The 15,654-nt window shown below is 39.7% G+C and overlaps 1 protein-coding gene across 5 annotated transcripts in view; it reads left to right on the top strand.

Moving 5' to 3' along the window:
• Positions 1 to 13,545, top strand: part of RNASEH2B (ribonuclease H2 subunit B) — a 44,480-nt gene extending 30,935 nt beyond the window's left edge. For 3 of the 5 annotated variants that reach the window (XM_061994278.1, XM_061994260.1, XM_010201597.2), the window contains 3 exons: positions 301 to 343; positions 5,617 to 5,697; positions 7,641 to 8,383. In XM_061994278.1, the coding sequence (XP_061850262.1) occupies positions 301 to 343; positions 5,617 to 5,697; positions 7,641 to 7,748 (232 nt within the window). In that variant the 3' untranslated portion in view covers positions 7,749 to 8,383. Of the gene's footprint in view, positions 1 to 300; positions 344 to 5,616; positions 5,698 to 7,640; positions 8,384 to 11,575 lie in introns of those variants that run through there. The other 2 variants (XM_061994286.1, XM_061994295.1) reach the window with 2 other exon arrangements.
• The last annotated feature ends 2,109 nt before the right edge of the window (positions 13,546 to 15,654 follow it).

Below are 15,654 nucleotides of genomic sequence, written 5' to 3'. Positions count from 1 at the left end.
TAGCTGCTTTATAATACCATCTTACCAATAGCTGAGATTTTCAAAAGTAGAGGTGGAGTTCTTCTGTTTAGGTTGCCAGATCTAAGAATTTTTTAAGGAGCCTATGTTTTATGTGTGGTGCCTGGCTCTGCTTTAGTTATCTAAGTCCAAAATAGAGCCCATGAGCCGCTTTTTTTTTTTTGCAAACGCATGCCATGTGTGAGCAGCTGATAACCAAAGCAGCCTTTGTGAGGAATTATAAACTTGAGGTTGTACAATCCAACTGTCTTACTTTATAACTCAAAATCTTTTGTTCTACAGGCTCCCAGAACTTAAAAGCCCAGTACCAGAGCCACCACTGAAGGTAGGAGGACATTAAGATATTGACAGATACATTTTGTTGTAAGCTAATTTCTCCAAACTATTATCAAAACTAGGCTAGGCCTAGCACTGGGTACAACAAAGTAAGTAAGCTGGCCTTGTGAAAATCCTGTCTGAAATAAGGCAAGAAATTTTAACAGGTAGTTTGTATTTTTTAATAAGGGCTTTTTTCATTTGGTTTTCCCATTTAAACAAGGGGAGGGGGATGTATTTTATCACTTTGTTCAGCAGTCTTTCATACTTGTTTTGCTTATTTAGTTTTATTGAGGTTGAAGAGACAATATGACCTCATAGGTTTCCTTTCATATGTAATTTATGAGGGCGCTGAAAGGGACCTCCTGGGTCACAGATTTTTAGACAACCATGTTGGATAATCTCTCATGCACTGACCATTCTTCACTGCAAGTCTCTTTAGGATTTTTTATTTCCATTACTTCTCTTGGAAGACTGTTCTATAACCTCATTCCTCTGATGCTCAGAAACCTTCCTGTAAATTCCACCTTGAATTTATTCATGGCCAATTTTTTCCCCTGCACTTTTGTGCTAACGTTATCATTGGGATTTTTTCAATTGAAATGGCTCTTTTCCCTCCCTGACATTAGTTCTCTCAGTGTGTAAAGGGAAAACATATATCCTTTCTGTTTTCATTTTATGAAGCCAAACTTGGTTCTGTAAGATGGATTCTCCATTCAGTGGTTGCAAAGTAGATGACCAGTATCATATATAATTATTGATGGTAAAACTTTTACAGAATCACAGAATTATAGGGGTTGGAAGGAACTTTTAGAGATCATCCAGTCCAACCCCCTGCTAAAGCAGGTTCACCTCAACTAGATCACACAGGAATATGTCCAGGCGAGTTTGGAAACCTCCAGATGAAGAGACTTCACACCCTCCCTGGGCAGCCTGTGCCAGGGCTCCCTCACCCTCACAGGAAAGAAGTTTCTCTTCATGTTCAAGTGGAACGTCCTGTGTTCTATTACTCCTTGTCCTGACACTGGGTGCTACTGAAAAAAGACCCACCCCATGCTTTTGACATCAGCACTTTTGGTATTTATGACTGTTGATGAAGTCCTCCCCCAGTCTCCTTATCTAGACTAAACAATCCCCGTTTCCTCATAAGGAAGCCTTTCCTCATAAAGAAGATGCTCCAGTCCCCTGATCATCTTGGTGGCCCTGCACTGGAGTCTCTCTAGAATTTCTCTGTCCCTCTTGAGCTGGGGAGTCCAGAACTGGACACAGGACTCCAGATGAGGCCTCACCAGGGCAGAGTAGAGAAGGAGAAGAACCTCCCTTGACCTGCTGGCCACACTCTTCTTGATGCATCCCAGGATGCCATTGGCCTTCTTGGCCACGAGGGCACATTGCTGGCTCATGTTTAGCTTATTATCAACTAGGGCTCCCAGGTCCCTCTCTGCAGAGCTGCTCTTCAGCAGTTCGACCCCCAGCCTGTACTGGTGCGTGGGATTGTTCCTTCCCAGATGCAGGACTCTGCACTTGTCCTTGTTGAACCTCACGAGGTTCCTCTCTGCCCAACTCTCAAGCAGGTCGAGATCTTCTATTACTGTGTGATGTGCCAGGTAGCTCACCATGTACTTCTGTACGTTTCGTGTGGTTTTAATGTTTCCAGTCTTCGAGGTTCTGTGGCTTTTCCTTCACAGTGTTAAAAGCTCTTCAGGTATTCATAATGCTGCTCAGTGGTATACATTCAGCAAATGTTGGCATGCTGTTATCTTTAACAATTAATGAACATTTTGAATAAATACTGTTTATGGCATTCCACTAGTAATCATCCGATTCAATTACACCCCTTTCTGCATTATTTGCCTTTGTTTCCCTTTTACCCAGTTTCTTATCTACCTTAAAATTCTTCCACAATCTTTATTTTCTGTAATTGTAGTTGCTTAAGTGGTATCTTGTCAAGTTCTCTGTCAGCTTCATGTTTCTGTCACTAAGAAAATGTGTTATCTTTGAGGGGGAAAAAAAAAAAGCTAAGTCAGTAGACATTTCCTCTGTTTAGTTTTCATTTACTCTATGTCTTTAATTATTCTTCTTTCTTTCACTCTTTTCTCCCCCTTTCATTCTGCTGAGGCATACTACCACTTTTTCTTCCTCCATATATATAGATGAGTGTTTGCAAGATTGTGTCAGCAATATGGTTCCTAACTGATAGAAGGGGTTTTGTCTCTGGACTTGTGATTTCCGAGGCGGTCTCCCAGCAGTGTGAGCATATTGAGTTTTAGGTTTATCTTCAGTGATTTCTGTTTTGGTTTGTTTGGTTTTTTTTTTTTTTTTTGTCTCTGTGTTTAACCTGTTCAACTTTATTGAAAACAGTTCACTGAAGCAAAGGATTTTTGGGGCATTTTGGGGCTGCACATAGTTTAACTTTACTATCTATCCAGTCCTTACTGTATAGCAGCTTCACTTTCTATTTTGATCCCCTTTTTGCCTTTGTAGCTAAACAACCTTTTACTGTTTGGTGGAATTTCCTTTCCAAGGGCTGACTTTTTGGCAGTTCTCACTTTATCCCAGAATTACCTAACCCCAAAACAAGTGTTTTCTTTTATTTTCTTTTTTTTGATGGAGGGGGGCAGTCTTCTTGTCCTTGTTCATTGAAGAATTCTGTTTACTCCTAGTATCTTTGGGTGGTGGGAGGAGTGGAATATGTGTACATCAAGTGTGAGCAAGGAAGAGCATGGAACGTTCATATAGTTTAGTCTGAGAAGCTCTGTCTTTGAAGATTTTTCACCTTGTTTGAAGTAAAAGATCCAAAAATCACCTTTTCCATCTTTTTCTTATATATTGCAAGTGTCCTCACACATCAAGTCCCTTTGCTTTGGCTCAGAGCATTGAGGTATATGATTTGCAGAGTTTCCCCCTCTAGGATGAAGAACCCCTCTTTTGATTATCCTTTCCATTTAATTTAAACTGAGGCACCCTATGTCTACTGAAACTAGATTACTTACTACACCAACCTTTCCTGCAACGTGCCTGCTACTTGCTGAAACAAAAGTCTAAAATAACCTCATTTCTGGCAGTTCAGTGACTGTTCTGTTAAGCACTATGTCAGCTAGCACATGCAGGAATAATTGGGCCCTACTGTTATTAATAGCATTTGTTCTCCAATGTATATCCATGGATATAAGTTATTTCCATGTGGTTGGACAGTTGTTCTGGCTGCACAGTTACTTGGCCCTTTGATTCAGTTAAGAATTATCTTGATGCATTGTAAGAAATATTAAATGCACACCAGGAGCCAACTGATATTCATTAGCCATATAAGCATGTTACAACAACTATATTAAACTGCATGTGATGTACATTACGTATTATGTATGAATAGCTTTTATACCATTGGGATAGTTCTGAGAATCTATTTTTAAAAATAGTTTTATTTCAGCAGTTTGGTTACAGAGGAAATGAGGCTTAGAACTGTTCAGTTGTTGGGCAGTGAAATCTTGCTGAGGATCTGATTAATTTCCAGAGCACTGACCAAGGTGTGTGTGATGCTTCTGTGTTTAAGTCTTTGCAACTTCAGAAATTAAAACACTCCTTTATTTCAGAGTCTCAGAGGAGCAAGGCAGATTTGCACATCAGAGCCTATGGTCTCCATCAGACCATTTTTATTCCTTTGCAGTGACATTCCTCTTCATGAGGGCAAGACGAATTGACAGACGTAGTACAGGATTGTTGCAAATAAAGAAGGTTCTAGCATGTACTGCTTATTCTGGTAAAATATTTGCATGTTAAGAAGTGATGTTGAGACAAATTCGGAAGGGTGGAGAGATTTAGAAACGTCAGTGGTTAACAGAAATTTTAGGACAGACTCTCCCGTGTAGTATGAGAGTAAACTGGGTATAGTCTACACTCTGTGATTTAATGATTAAGTCAAAATTCTGTGTTCTTTGTATTAATTGTAAGCCATTGATCTTGTGTTGTGATTGTCATACTGTCCAGTTTGTCAGCAAAGAATGTCTGCCCATTGGCAGATGATGACAGACATCTACAAAGAACATGTAGGTTTTGCAACAAGTAAACAGCAAATGTTTTACTGAAGTGCAAGCATTTTGTTGCAAGTTTTAAAAACTTGTTTTATCAGATTCCCAAAAGAGGAGAATAGTAATTATTAATTAGATTGTCATTTGAAAATGTAATCACAGCACAGTAAACAGCCTCCTAGAGAGGCTGATCCAGATCCCGTTGAAATCAAACGAAAAGGCTGCTGTTGGATCTGGTTCTAAGAGCTGAGAAATCTAAGCTGCAGAACTGGCTTCTGTGCCAAAGAGAGAGGGGAGGGGGAAGAGTGAGAGATCACAAGCACCATAAACAAAATGAATAAAACAGGATCTTAAAAAGTATGGTACCATCCAAGTTGCTTGCAAAATCACTCTGTTTGGCACAAAAAGTAGGAAGGCCACAGTTTAGATTTCACAGGATATTAAGGACAGGGTAGTAATATCAGATATATAATAATAATAAAAATACACTGTTGTAAAATACCATATACTCTTTTTTTTCTCCTTCTGGAAACATACCAGGAAGTTTTCACCTTTAAACTAAACACATGCTCACAGTTTATGGAAAGAAATATTCATTCTTACAGCCTGATCATGTGAAGTGTCGAAAACCATTCACTTGCATTATTTCTGAAGTTAGAAGGCATCCAGCACACGTAGAATCAACCTTCTTAACGCACTGTTGGATTCAAGGGATGCAGCAGTCAGCAGAACTGTGTCAGCATTTCCCTGTTGACAAACTGTAGGAGCTAATTACTTCTAAAGGTTGTGCACAAACAAATACCAGACTAGAGGATGATCTGCTCGTTGTTGGTAGGTAGCAGTAACACTGGAGCTGCTGCACAGTTCCATGAGACCATGGGGACCAGAGCCTGAGTTCCCTGGCCGTTTCACACTAACTTCCAACAGCTGCTCCAGAAAGGTTCTCCAAATAGACTGACACCAAAGTCACAGTCATGGAAGTGATTTCTAAAAGCCATTCTTCAGAAGGGGCTAGCAAGAGGAAAGCGCTTCCCATGACACTGAATGGTCTCTTCTGAGTACTGTAGAGGTGGTGTGTATTCACACATAAAGAAGATATTTACAGAGAGAAATCTTCCACTGTTACTGCAGATTCTTCAGTTGACTGCCAGTCCAATTTTGGTGCTATGGTTACGTAATAAAGCCAAAGCTTTAATCTTCCATGTGTGTACATCATAAAAGTGGTTGACAGAGCAACTTCCTCACTCTAACATTTCAGAAAAGGAAATTGTCAGATGCCCCTGTGGAAGCAGAAGACGGCTATACTAAATTTAACAGCAGCAATCTGAAAACCAAAAAGGTAAGCAAGCCTCACATTCCTGCACGTTTTGCTAAAGCATAAGTTAATTTCCAACGTTGGTACAGCGTGCCTATTTTTCTCCTCTAAAATACATCAGAAAAACAAATACAAAATTCTAGAATGTCTGTAGTTAAATCTCCTTGACCTTTTAATTCAGGTTTAATTTGACTTTTGACACTCCTAATGTCCCATTCTGGACTTTTCTGTATTGTCAGCATTTGACTGTATTTCAGCAATGAGCATTCCAGTGAACCTCACAGACTTTGACACATGTGCTAAAGTGCTCAGCTAATGTTTGCAGAGCGCTGTGAGATCTTTAGGTAAGAAATCCTATGGCTTAGTGATAGCAACGGTTAAATTTCAGTTATTTGAAAAAGAAACAAAGATAGCAACGTTCACTTAAATTCCAAGGGATGCTAAGACAGACTCTAGAAATATCACTTGTGCACTTACTTATGTCAGCTTTATGAAGTTGAATCAACACGGAGCCTGCTGATTGCCAGCTCCAGCAAAAGTTTGGAGGCCAATTCAAATCTGAAGCCAGTGATGCCTGCCACTGTACTATTCCTAGGAGAGCAAGAGAGATGTGAAAAGAAATAGATTCTGTCCATGTGTGCCAAGGTTGTGAGGCTTGCACTGGCTTATTTCTCTGAACATTGAAAGAAAATGAACCCTTCTCCAGGCCGTTGGGATCCAAAAAGGCCCTCGGTGCTGGTCTTGTGACTTTCAGACTAACGCTGGCTACTCTTTATCCCTTTGCAAAGAGAAGCAGCTGGTAACAGATACATTCCTTCCTATCCCCAAAACACCCAGAATCTTTTGTGCTTGGGGCACATGCTAGTTTTGAAGGAGACGATCGCCTCCTAAGTGAAGGTGATAAATAGTTTAAAATATGCATGTTTCCCTCCTTCCCCCATTATGTGCCTATATCTTTTGAACTGGGTATAAAGACAGAAATAAACTGAGGAGAAGAGATAATTCATTTTAACATTAAAAATGATTTACTTCTGAAATAATGAAGCACGTTGGTGAGAGAATCTGGGAAAGAAAAGATAATAGGTCTTGGATGCTGTACAGTATACGACTTATTTTAAATACTTTGGCAGTGTTTGTGTTTGTATAGTAACACAGACGGTCATGCTGTTGCTGTAGATCTCCATCCTATCCATAACCTTCTAGCTGATCCCAAGTACTGTAATTGCAAAGTCCTGCAGACTGAGGAGTGTCATAAAGAAAAGTCAATGCAAAGTTTTCTTAATAGGGAGAACAGCTAGAGATTTAAAACGTAACTTTTTAAAATGTAAGAGAAGAGGTCAGCTCTGTAAAATGTGGCTCATAAGATGTGTTTTAGGTGTAAAAGTCTGGGAAGTTGTCCCAGTGGCCTTGAAGTGCTTTGCAAATGCTAGTTACCTTCTTCATTCTTAGTTTTTCTGTTTCTTTTCCCTTTATGTCACTGCGCATGGAGTCTTTGATAATAAATCAGTGTGAATTATTCATCATCTCTAAATGCAAGGCTGTAATTCAGCCTTCTGACAGCATAATCATGAGATTGAAGCGGAGGGTACAGTATGCATCTGTTATATTGCACACATTATTCCTTTTAATGTACACTCAGGGATTATCCCAAAGTAAACGTCTGAGTTGGGATACCGCATTCTGCAGAAAGGAAAGATGTTTCACCTCCTTGTCCTTGTAACTGATTCTGTGTCTTTGTCTGAGGTTAAGTAATTCTTGACAAAGTATCTTTCTGCCTGAATAATCTCAAATTTGTTTTGTAAGGTTTTTCTCCTACAATTTAAGGCTTGCGTAACATTATCTTTAATGCTGTATACTAAAAGAGCAGTTCAACTTCTTGCTTGACTTCTGTGTTTAGGAGTTGATAGCTTACACTTACTTCCTGTGAAGATGCTGCTTAACTTTTTCTGTTACCATTTCACTACCAGGCAAACAGCAAGATGTCAGCAGCACAGAAGGCTCTGGCCAAAGTTGATAAGAGTGGAATGAAATCCATTTCCGCTTTCTTCGGATCCAAACCTAAAGCATCAAAATAAAGACTTGTTGTTGAAAGAGTTTTATGCGGCAGTTATTTTTGGTTTTTTCTGTTGAGCTAAAGAGGTCTCCTGGGGTTTTTTGTTAGTACAGTATATGCAGGGCACGTCTGTGTACACATGGTGGAGTGTGATGGAAGAGGTCTGTGAGCTAGTATGGGACAGAGTTGTTGCAACGCAGTACCATGCAGATCTTCCAGCCTGGGTCAAGAAGACAGCCTAGCTGCATTCACACGGTCCAGGCAACTGAGAAGAAAGGCCTAACGTGGTACTGTACTGCTCGTTGTTCCAGTGCAAGCTCAGGGCCACCATGGAGTCTTTTCCACTGCACTCCATTCCTGTCTGGAAAGATGCCCACCTTTGAGTTTTTAAGGAGAGGTTTTTTTCATTCATGGGGAGCATTATTTTTTTAAACTTTGAGGGATTTTTACCCAGTATAACACCAGAGCAGGATGGTATTGTTAGATTTTTATGTAGACCCAAATCTAAGTGCTGATGCAAGCAGGCATTGTTGGTGGCAGTTTATCAAGGCAAAGGCAGTGTCTATACTGGGATTTGGGTTGTTTTGAAAATGCTAGAAACAAATTGCAATAAATGTCAATGTGCATGTAACGCAATAAAGTGCTTTGTGTAACAGATTTGTGCTCGTCGTATTTGCTGTATGTTTAGGTTGGGCTTCGGGACATTTCTTAATGGGTTTTGGTGTTTTGCTGTGCATAAAGTTTAATCCTTAAAGAATTACAGCATCACTTTGGGCTTACATGATAAATCTCTTAACACGTAGCAATATAGGGTTATTTTTATGTTCAGTTCCAAGGTCAATGGGTCCTTATGAAAATAATTAGGGAAAGATGTATTTAAAGGCAAAACTGGGGGTTTTTAAAGAGCCTGTTCGGAGATGGAGTCAAAAGTCTTGAAGTACGAGTGCCTTAGGTAAGATTTCATTTTACAGAGTGTCTCACAAGGTCAGACTGTTGCTTAAAACCCAGTGAGCACTCTTGGATGTGTTCTTTCCTCAATCCAGAGTGTTCCTGTAGCTTCAGAGGGATAGGTCTCTGCCATGTTGCAGCTTCTCTGATTCACAGAATTGAAAAAGATACAGAGTCACTGGAATCATTTGTATAGGTCTTGCCAGTTGTGCACAGCACTCATACTTTCACCCAGCAATTGTTCCATCATGTCGTCACTCTGGATCAGCTACCCTCCGCTTTAGAAAGACACTCATAAAACAGGATGTTCTTTGCTACTCCAGGTCAGCAGAGAATCTGCTCGTGTCCCTTCTTAATGGGGAGTTTCGGTGAACTCAGGTGTATCATCATTTTTAGTAACTGTGCCATTTTTCCACTTCAGACATACTTGCTGCCGTTCACAACCCTTGGATTGCATTGGTGTCTGTCAGATTAAAGAGCTCCATGGCATTCTCTTTCCAACCAGAAGTAAATGCGAAGCCTTGATGTGTGTTGTGTGCAGTTTTGCAGTTGTTGCTGGGGTTTGAATGCCTTTCAAAAACTGGGGTTCTTTCAAAGTTTGAGATGTAGTTTGTCACTATGACTGAAATTCCAGATAGAGGAAAATATTTGGAAATCTATGGAATTGGTATCTCTGATTATTGAAAGATTTATTTAAAGAACATGGATGGCCTCCCAATAGCATACAATTAACATTACTAGTTTTAAAAACATTAGTCTGAAGTGAATCATCTAGACCTGAAATGAAGGGCTGTAGAAAAAAATGATTTTCAGGCATTCTGATGAATCGCTACTGTCAGTCTTCCTTATCTTTGAAAATCAGCCCATAGTATTAGCGTTTGAATGTAAATTGGGCAGTGTGCAATTCACCTGGAGAGATTTCATTGATTTTTTTTAACTTAGAATCATTTTCCCAAGTCATTTGGTACTTTAATAAAACTCCACTCATCAGTGTCAACTTTCTGAACCAATGGAAGGGGATTGGGAGCAGCAGGGGACACAAAAGAAACCAACCAGGAATTGCTGTGTGAGAGCTACAGAGAAATGCTTTTAGAGAAATTCCTGTTATCCACATGCCTTGTTGTTCAACTGCCTTTAGCAGAATTTCACCAGCCCTATTAGTAAGGTTTTCTTTTCTTATCAGACAAATATCAGGACTGCTTTTAGAGTTGCCATCTTGCTTTTTTCCTACCTTGTGTAGACAGAAAGTAAAGACCAGGCCTGCAGCAGCACGTATTGGTTTATCTGATGGGTCTTTGCTGTGACTGGAAAGAACTAATGTTTGATGAGCTCAGAATGGGTGCTTGTGATCATCAGCTGGAAGGGTTAGATTCTGAAAAACATCCAGCCTGGACCAGCAATTTATTTGACAGTCAAAGAAACCCCCCAGCTTCATGTCAGTTGGAGAAGGGATTCATCAGTGATGACAACTAAAAACCGCTCCAAAGCATGGGATAGTGTTATGAAACAAAAAGGAACAGGTGCATACTGTCACGATAAAGGAGAAGTTTTGTACAATAAGCAGCATCTTTGGGAGTATTTTGGTAAATGAGAGAAAAGGAATTGTGTATCTATTAATGGAAAGCCAGTTCCAAGCACTGGAAGATGTCAAGAAAGTAGACAAGCGTAGGATGGGAGAGTTACACTAGAAACAGTAACTGTAGGTTAGGACAAATAACACCGTAGAAGCTGCTAGTTTTAGGGGTTCAGGTGTTAAGACGTTAAAGATTTTGTGAAATAAGTTCACAAATGTGTCTTCATTGACTGAACCGTTCAAAAGTCCCAGTTTCTCTGGTCAGGATTTCAGACTGAAGGAGGATAAAGGATAAAAAGGATAAAGGATAAAAAAACCCTGAATTCTGATAAAGATGGAAGGCCTTTGTGCTGACTTCTGATCTGGGGTGCCGATTTTTCTTTTTTCATTCTCCATCCACGACTTTTACATCTGCCGCAGGGCTTAAGGACTGAGCCCCGAGTTCTTCCTCTGTGTGCACATACCTTGTGTCACATCTCGACTTCAGCTGACAGCTGTGCTGTAACTTGCAACAATAGTAATTTTATTGGGGTCTGTGCTTTCAGTTGAGCAGGAATTTGTGCGTGACCAAAAAAAACCCCAAGCCATTTCCAAAAGCCATGAGAGCTTTCACGTGAAAACAAAAACTTTTCCCTTTAGGAGACGATGAAATACATTTAGTAACTTTGAAACTTCCTCGACATCTAGCTGCAAGAAGTTATGAAGAGCATATGGTGCCAGATACATAAAACAATATTTCCTACCACAACAAGGATTTAAATATATTTCCTCTGCCTGGCCAGCAGTAGCTGTAGGTCATTATGAAGTGCTGCTCCACTGTTTCTTGCTTGGTTAGCTTAGTATGAAACAATATGCCAGCACCATTATAGAAATGTGGTCTTACTTTGTTTCTTTTTCTGGATGAGTGTACCCTCTCTACACATTCATGGAAATATCTAATGAGTTGTGATACTTCTCTAGTTGTTGTTTTGGGTTGAAGCATCTCTTATGTTTCTGCTCTTCTAGACTTCCCATTTGTGGGTGTGGAAAGCTTCATCTGGAAGCACGTTTTTAGGGACGTGTAAGGATAGGACTTGCACATCATTTTCAGTCTTGGGTATTAAGCATAGTTTTATTTGTAGATGTGACAGATGTTGATTTGAATATTTTCTGTGGAAAAGGCAGTGTAGTTGGCAGAATTTACATCGTGACTTGTAATCTAGGAAGAGTTCAGTGATGCTTGTTGTCAGGTCTTCAGTTGAACCTGACAATGTTTTTTAGAGAGAAACTAAATGGTATGGATGCTTATTCGAATAGATCATCACTAGTGTTTTCTCTTTCCTTTTTAGATGCCTGTGCAACGGCGTGCAAGGAAGAAATGAGAGGAGCATAAAGGAGACTCGCTAATATTATTTTAACTTGCCATAATCTCAAAGCAACTTTTAAAGGCTTTTTTTACACACTTTCTGAAAATAAATGCTTGAAGTTAGACATGCCCTGTTCCAAGAAAAAGCAAATCTCAGCAGATTAACGTTGTTAACTATGCAGTGTGTTAAACATACACTGCTTCAAATTTTATAGTTTATACACTATTGGTCTGTCGGGCCCTTCCAGGAAAGCACTTACGAGCATGCCTAATGTTAAGCACATGAGCAGTGGTCTTGAAGTCAGCAGCATTGTTCATGTGGGTAAGTGCTTTGCTGGATCAGCGCCTAAAGTCCTGTTAGGTGTTGAGCATCCTGATCCATATCCAGCAAAGCACTTACGTCCATGCTTATCTTGAAGTGGAAGAGAAGTATCAGCCGAACTGATATTTGTGCATTAGTGTTCACCATAAAATCTCTCTTGGCACAGTGACCCACATGCTTAATATTAAGCACCTGCCTAAGTATTTTGCAAGGTCAGACCAACAGCACCCTTGAGCAAGCCTGAAGTATTTGCTTGCTTTTGTATGAATTTTCTTCTTTGTTGGACTCGTCGGTTTTTAGCAGCGTATGTGATTGTAGTGGCCATGATTACAAGTTTTAGAAGCTGTATAGCAAAATATGTTGTGTGCAACTTTCTCCTTTCTTTTTCAACATCTAGCCAAATTCAGCAAGATGGCCTTTTGGGACTGGAAGCCCAATGTTCAGGCGTAGAAAAATGAAAAAAAATGAAAAAAAAAATGAAGAAAACTCTGTTTTTTAGGACACTTACATTGTATGGAATCGTTTCATTGTGTTTGATTTACATGGCTTTGCCCAACCCTGACCTGTTACCCAGATGTCACCTAGCTCTGATTGTATGCACAGGATGACTCAAAGTGCTAAAGCTTAAGGTGGGACGTATGTTCGGGAGGGCAGATGGAAAAGTTGTATTTTTGTTCTACTTCTTTTATTCTAAGGGATTGAAACCTTGGAAACGTGTATAAAATAACACATACATTTTCTGTTGAGAGCTAAACTAAAACTGATGTTAATCATCCAGGTAAAGAAGACCTAATTATTTATTTAACGTTTGTTCTTATTTAAGAGACACTTTCTGTGGAGTGGACTGCAACCAAGATATCAACCTGAGTCTACATAAAAAAACGCAGAAAAGGGATAGTGAAACCCCTAAGTGATCTGTATCAGATGCTGTCTCACTTTTTTAACTTCAATACCTGTTTATCAAACTAATAGTAGTGTCTAAATTTTTGCTACAAAACTTTTTTAAATAATAATTGACAGGATTTTTAACATAACGAATGTGTACCACTGGTAATTTTAACTATGACCCCAGGTCACAGACACCTACGTCGAGTGGCCAAAATGTTCTGTAAACCTGGAATATATTTGAAGGGTTCTAGATAAGGAGTAAAAAAAATATTTTGCTTCTACTCTGACAATTGCTGCCTAACTTCAAATCAAACAAGAGCTCCAGGAAGACTTTATTAGGACGTTGCTGAAAACTAAATGCCAAGACAAAGAGGCAATAGCTTATGCAACTTTCTTTTCAACTGATTCTGATTGGCTCTGTTTCAGAACATGAAAAACCTGAACTGTTAACCATTTAGAAATCAGGTGTGCAAGGAAAAGTAATCAGAATGCTTAGAAATTTGCACTGGATTCTTTTTGGTGCTTGTACGCTTCGCTGGTTAAGCAATGTGCACTGTCCCTTTTCAAGGAAAAAACCCTATTTATGTTAATGTAGTTCTCTAGGCAGTTTCTGCACAATATGGGTCCAAGATGGAATTTCTATTTTTCTAGCTTACATTAAAGAAAATGCTTGGTGGATGAATAAGATTATATATTTCAGTAAAATGTGGTTCCTTTTTTTGTAAGATTTTATTTTTGTTTTATGTGCAAGAAATAAATAACTTTGGAATAATTTGTTGATTAATACTTCATCAATTTCACAGTCATACAAAGAATATACTAAAACACTGCTAGCCTGCAAAAGGTGGTCAGTGATTCTTAGACTGAGTTGAAGGAGACCATGAGTCAAGAGTCAGATCGGAGTCTTAGAAGTTCATTAAGACAGATTAACCCCTACTATTTTATGATTCTGTGAACTAGGCTGCTCCTTGAGGACCTTACTGTACAGATGTTCTAGTGAAAACCCGTTTGTCTCTACATACAGTTGTTTGCTTATGTACTCTGGATGTTTTGATTTTCATGAACATGGTGGTGAACCTCCTTGTGGTGGTGGGATGAGGAGAGTGGAAGTGATGAGAATAATGTGATACTCATGTAATTTGTACATATTTTCCTTTCTTTGCCATTCCATATGTAGTATGTAGATGCTTCATCACAGACTTCCACAGAACTGAGAGACAATTCTTTTCCATGGGTTTTTTGGGGTTTTTTTTGTAGCAGATAGTTGGAGGTATCTATCAACAGGACAAGGGGTAATGGGATAAAGCTGGAACACAAAAAGTTCCGTTTAAACGTAAGAAAAACCTATTTCACTGTTCAGGTGAGGGAGCCCTGGCACAGGCTGCCCAGGGAGGTTGTGGAGTCTCCTTCCTTGGAGGTCTTCAAGACCCACCTGGACATGTTCCTATGCGACCTGATCTAGGTGAACCTGCTTCTGCAGGGGGGTTGGACTAGATGATCTCTAAAGGTCCCTTCCAACCCCTACCATTCTATCATTCTGTGATCTTTCGAGGTCCCTTCCAGCCCTTGAGATTCTGTGATTCTGTGACAGTTAGTCAAAAATAAGTGGAAAGCTGTTCCTCTGTCAAAACTATCCTTTGTCAAAACCATGCTGTGCTAAGTGCTGTTAGGAGTATTATTGCCATTTCATTTGTAAAATCCACAGAAGAAGGGGCAAAGCAAAGATGGTGGGTTTTTTATTTTGCAGTTGAGTTGTTTCATTGGTTCTAAGGAGAATTAAGCAAGAAAAGCAATAACATTTGTATCATTTCATAAAGCCATTAGTCACCAGCACTCATCTGTAGAAACAGAATTGTCAGTGCTAACTAAGGCAGCTTCTATTTAAATATGAAGCAGCATTAAATATGAAGCAGCATTTACACTGCATAGCTCAATAAAGTCAATCCACCCAATAACGCAAAGACTAAAGAAAATGGCACATTGCTTTCTGTCTTTGAAGAACTGCTGTAGCTCAAGAGTATAACCTTCTGTGTGCACAACTGTTAACATCTCTTAGAGCCTGCCACATTGCAAGTTGTCCTGATTTTACCAAAGCTCTCTTTTAAAGTGCATTTGATGCCCTGAGATAGCAGCAGAGTCGTAGGTAAAACAATGCCCAAGTGAAGCTCATCTGTTTTTTAAGAGGGAAGCTAATAGGAAAGTGAAAACCTGTGCTTTAAAATCTTGACTTCTCGTTTGGGGTTGTGTTCATTGTTGTGTTCACCCTTTGTCTTTCCACACTGACTCTTTTTCAAAAGATGCTAACTTGGTACAGCCCCACCTCCTCCTGACTTCAGGCCAACCAAGCAAACTGTTTCAGAGCAGGCCCCTGCATTCACAAAGACAGCCAAAATCAAAGCTTTCTGCAACCCTACGAATGAGTGAAGCTGCTCTTGATGGTGAGTGGAACCACCAGCCGCTTCCTCTTGAATTCCCTGTGCAGCTGGCATTGCTAGAGGTTCTTCATAAACAGTTCAAATTTGGTTTAGTAGGAGTGAAAGTAGCAAAATAGCCTGTAGACTTTCTGATCTTGCAGCCAGTTCCATCTCAGAGAAACTGAGCAGAGTGGTTACAGAGGTTGGTAGCTAGGGTTAACTGAAGCCTCCTTGAAGGAAGTCACTAAGGACTCATTCCACCTCATCTTAACCCAATGAAAGTTAGGTCTATATGCACATCTGCACAACCTCTGTTAGTAACAGAGAGGTTATAGAGAGTAATATAGAGCATTCTGAAAAGATGACTTCTGTATTCCAGGAGGAATCATCCACTGGAGCTGTGGCTTTTTCTCATGCACAGTGAGATGATCCTTGACG

The sequence above is a fragment of the Colius striatus genome, chromosome 1, assembly GCF_028858725.1.
Source record: "Colius striatus isolate bColStr4 chromosome 1, bColStr4.1.hap1, whole genome shotgun sequence".
Lineage (NCBI taxonomy): Eukaryota > Metazoa > Chordata > Aves > Coliiformes > Coliidae > Colius > Colius striatus.
The sequence above is the reverse complement of the archived record's forward strand: the minus strand, read 5'-3'. Positions and strand labels throughout refer to the sequence as shown.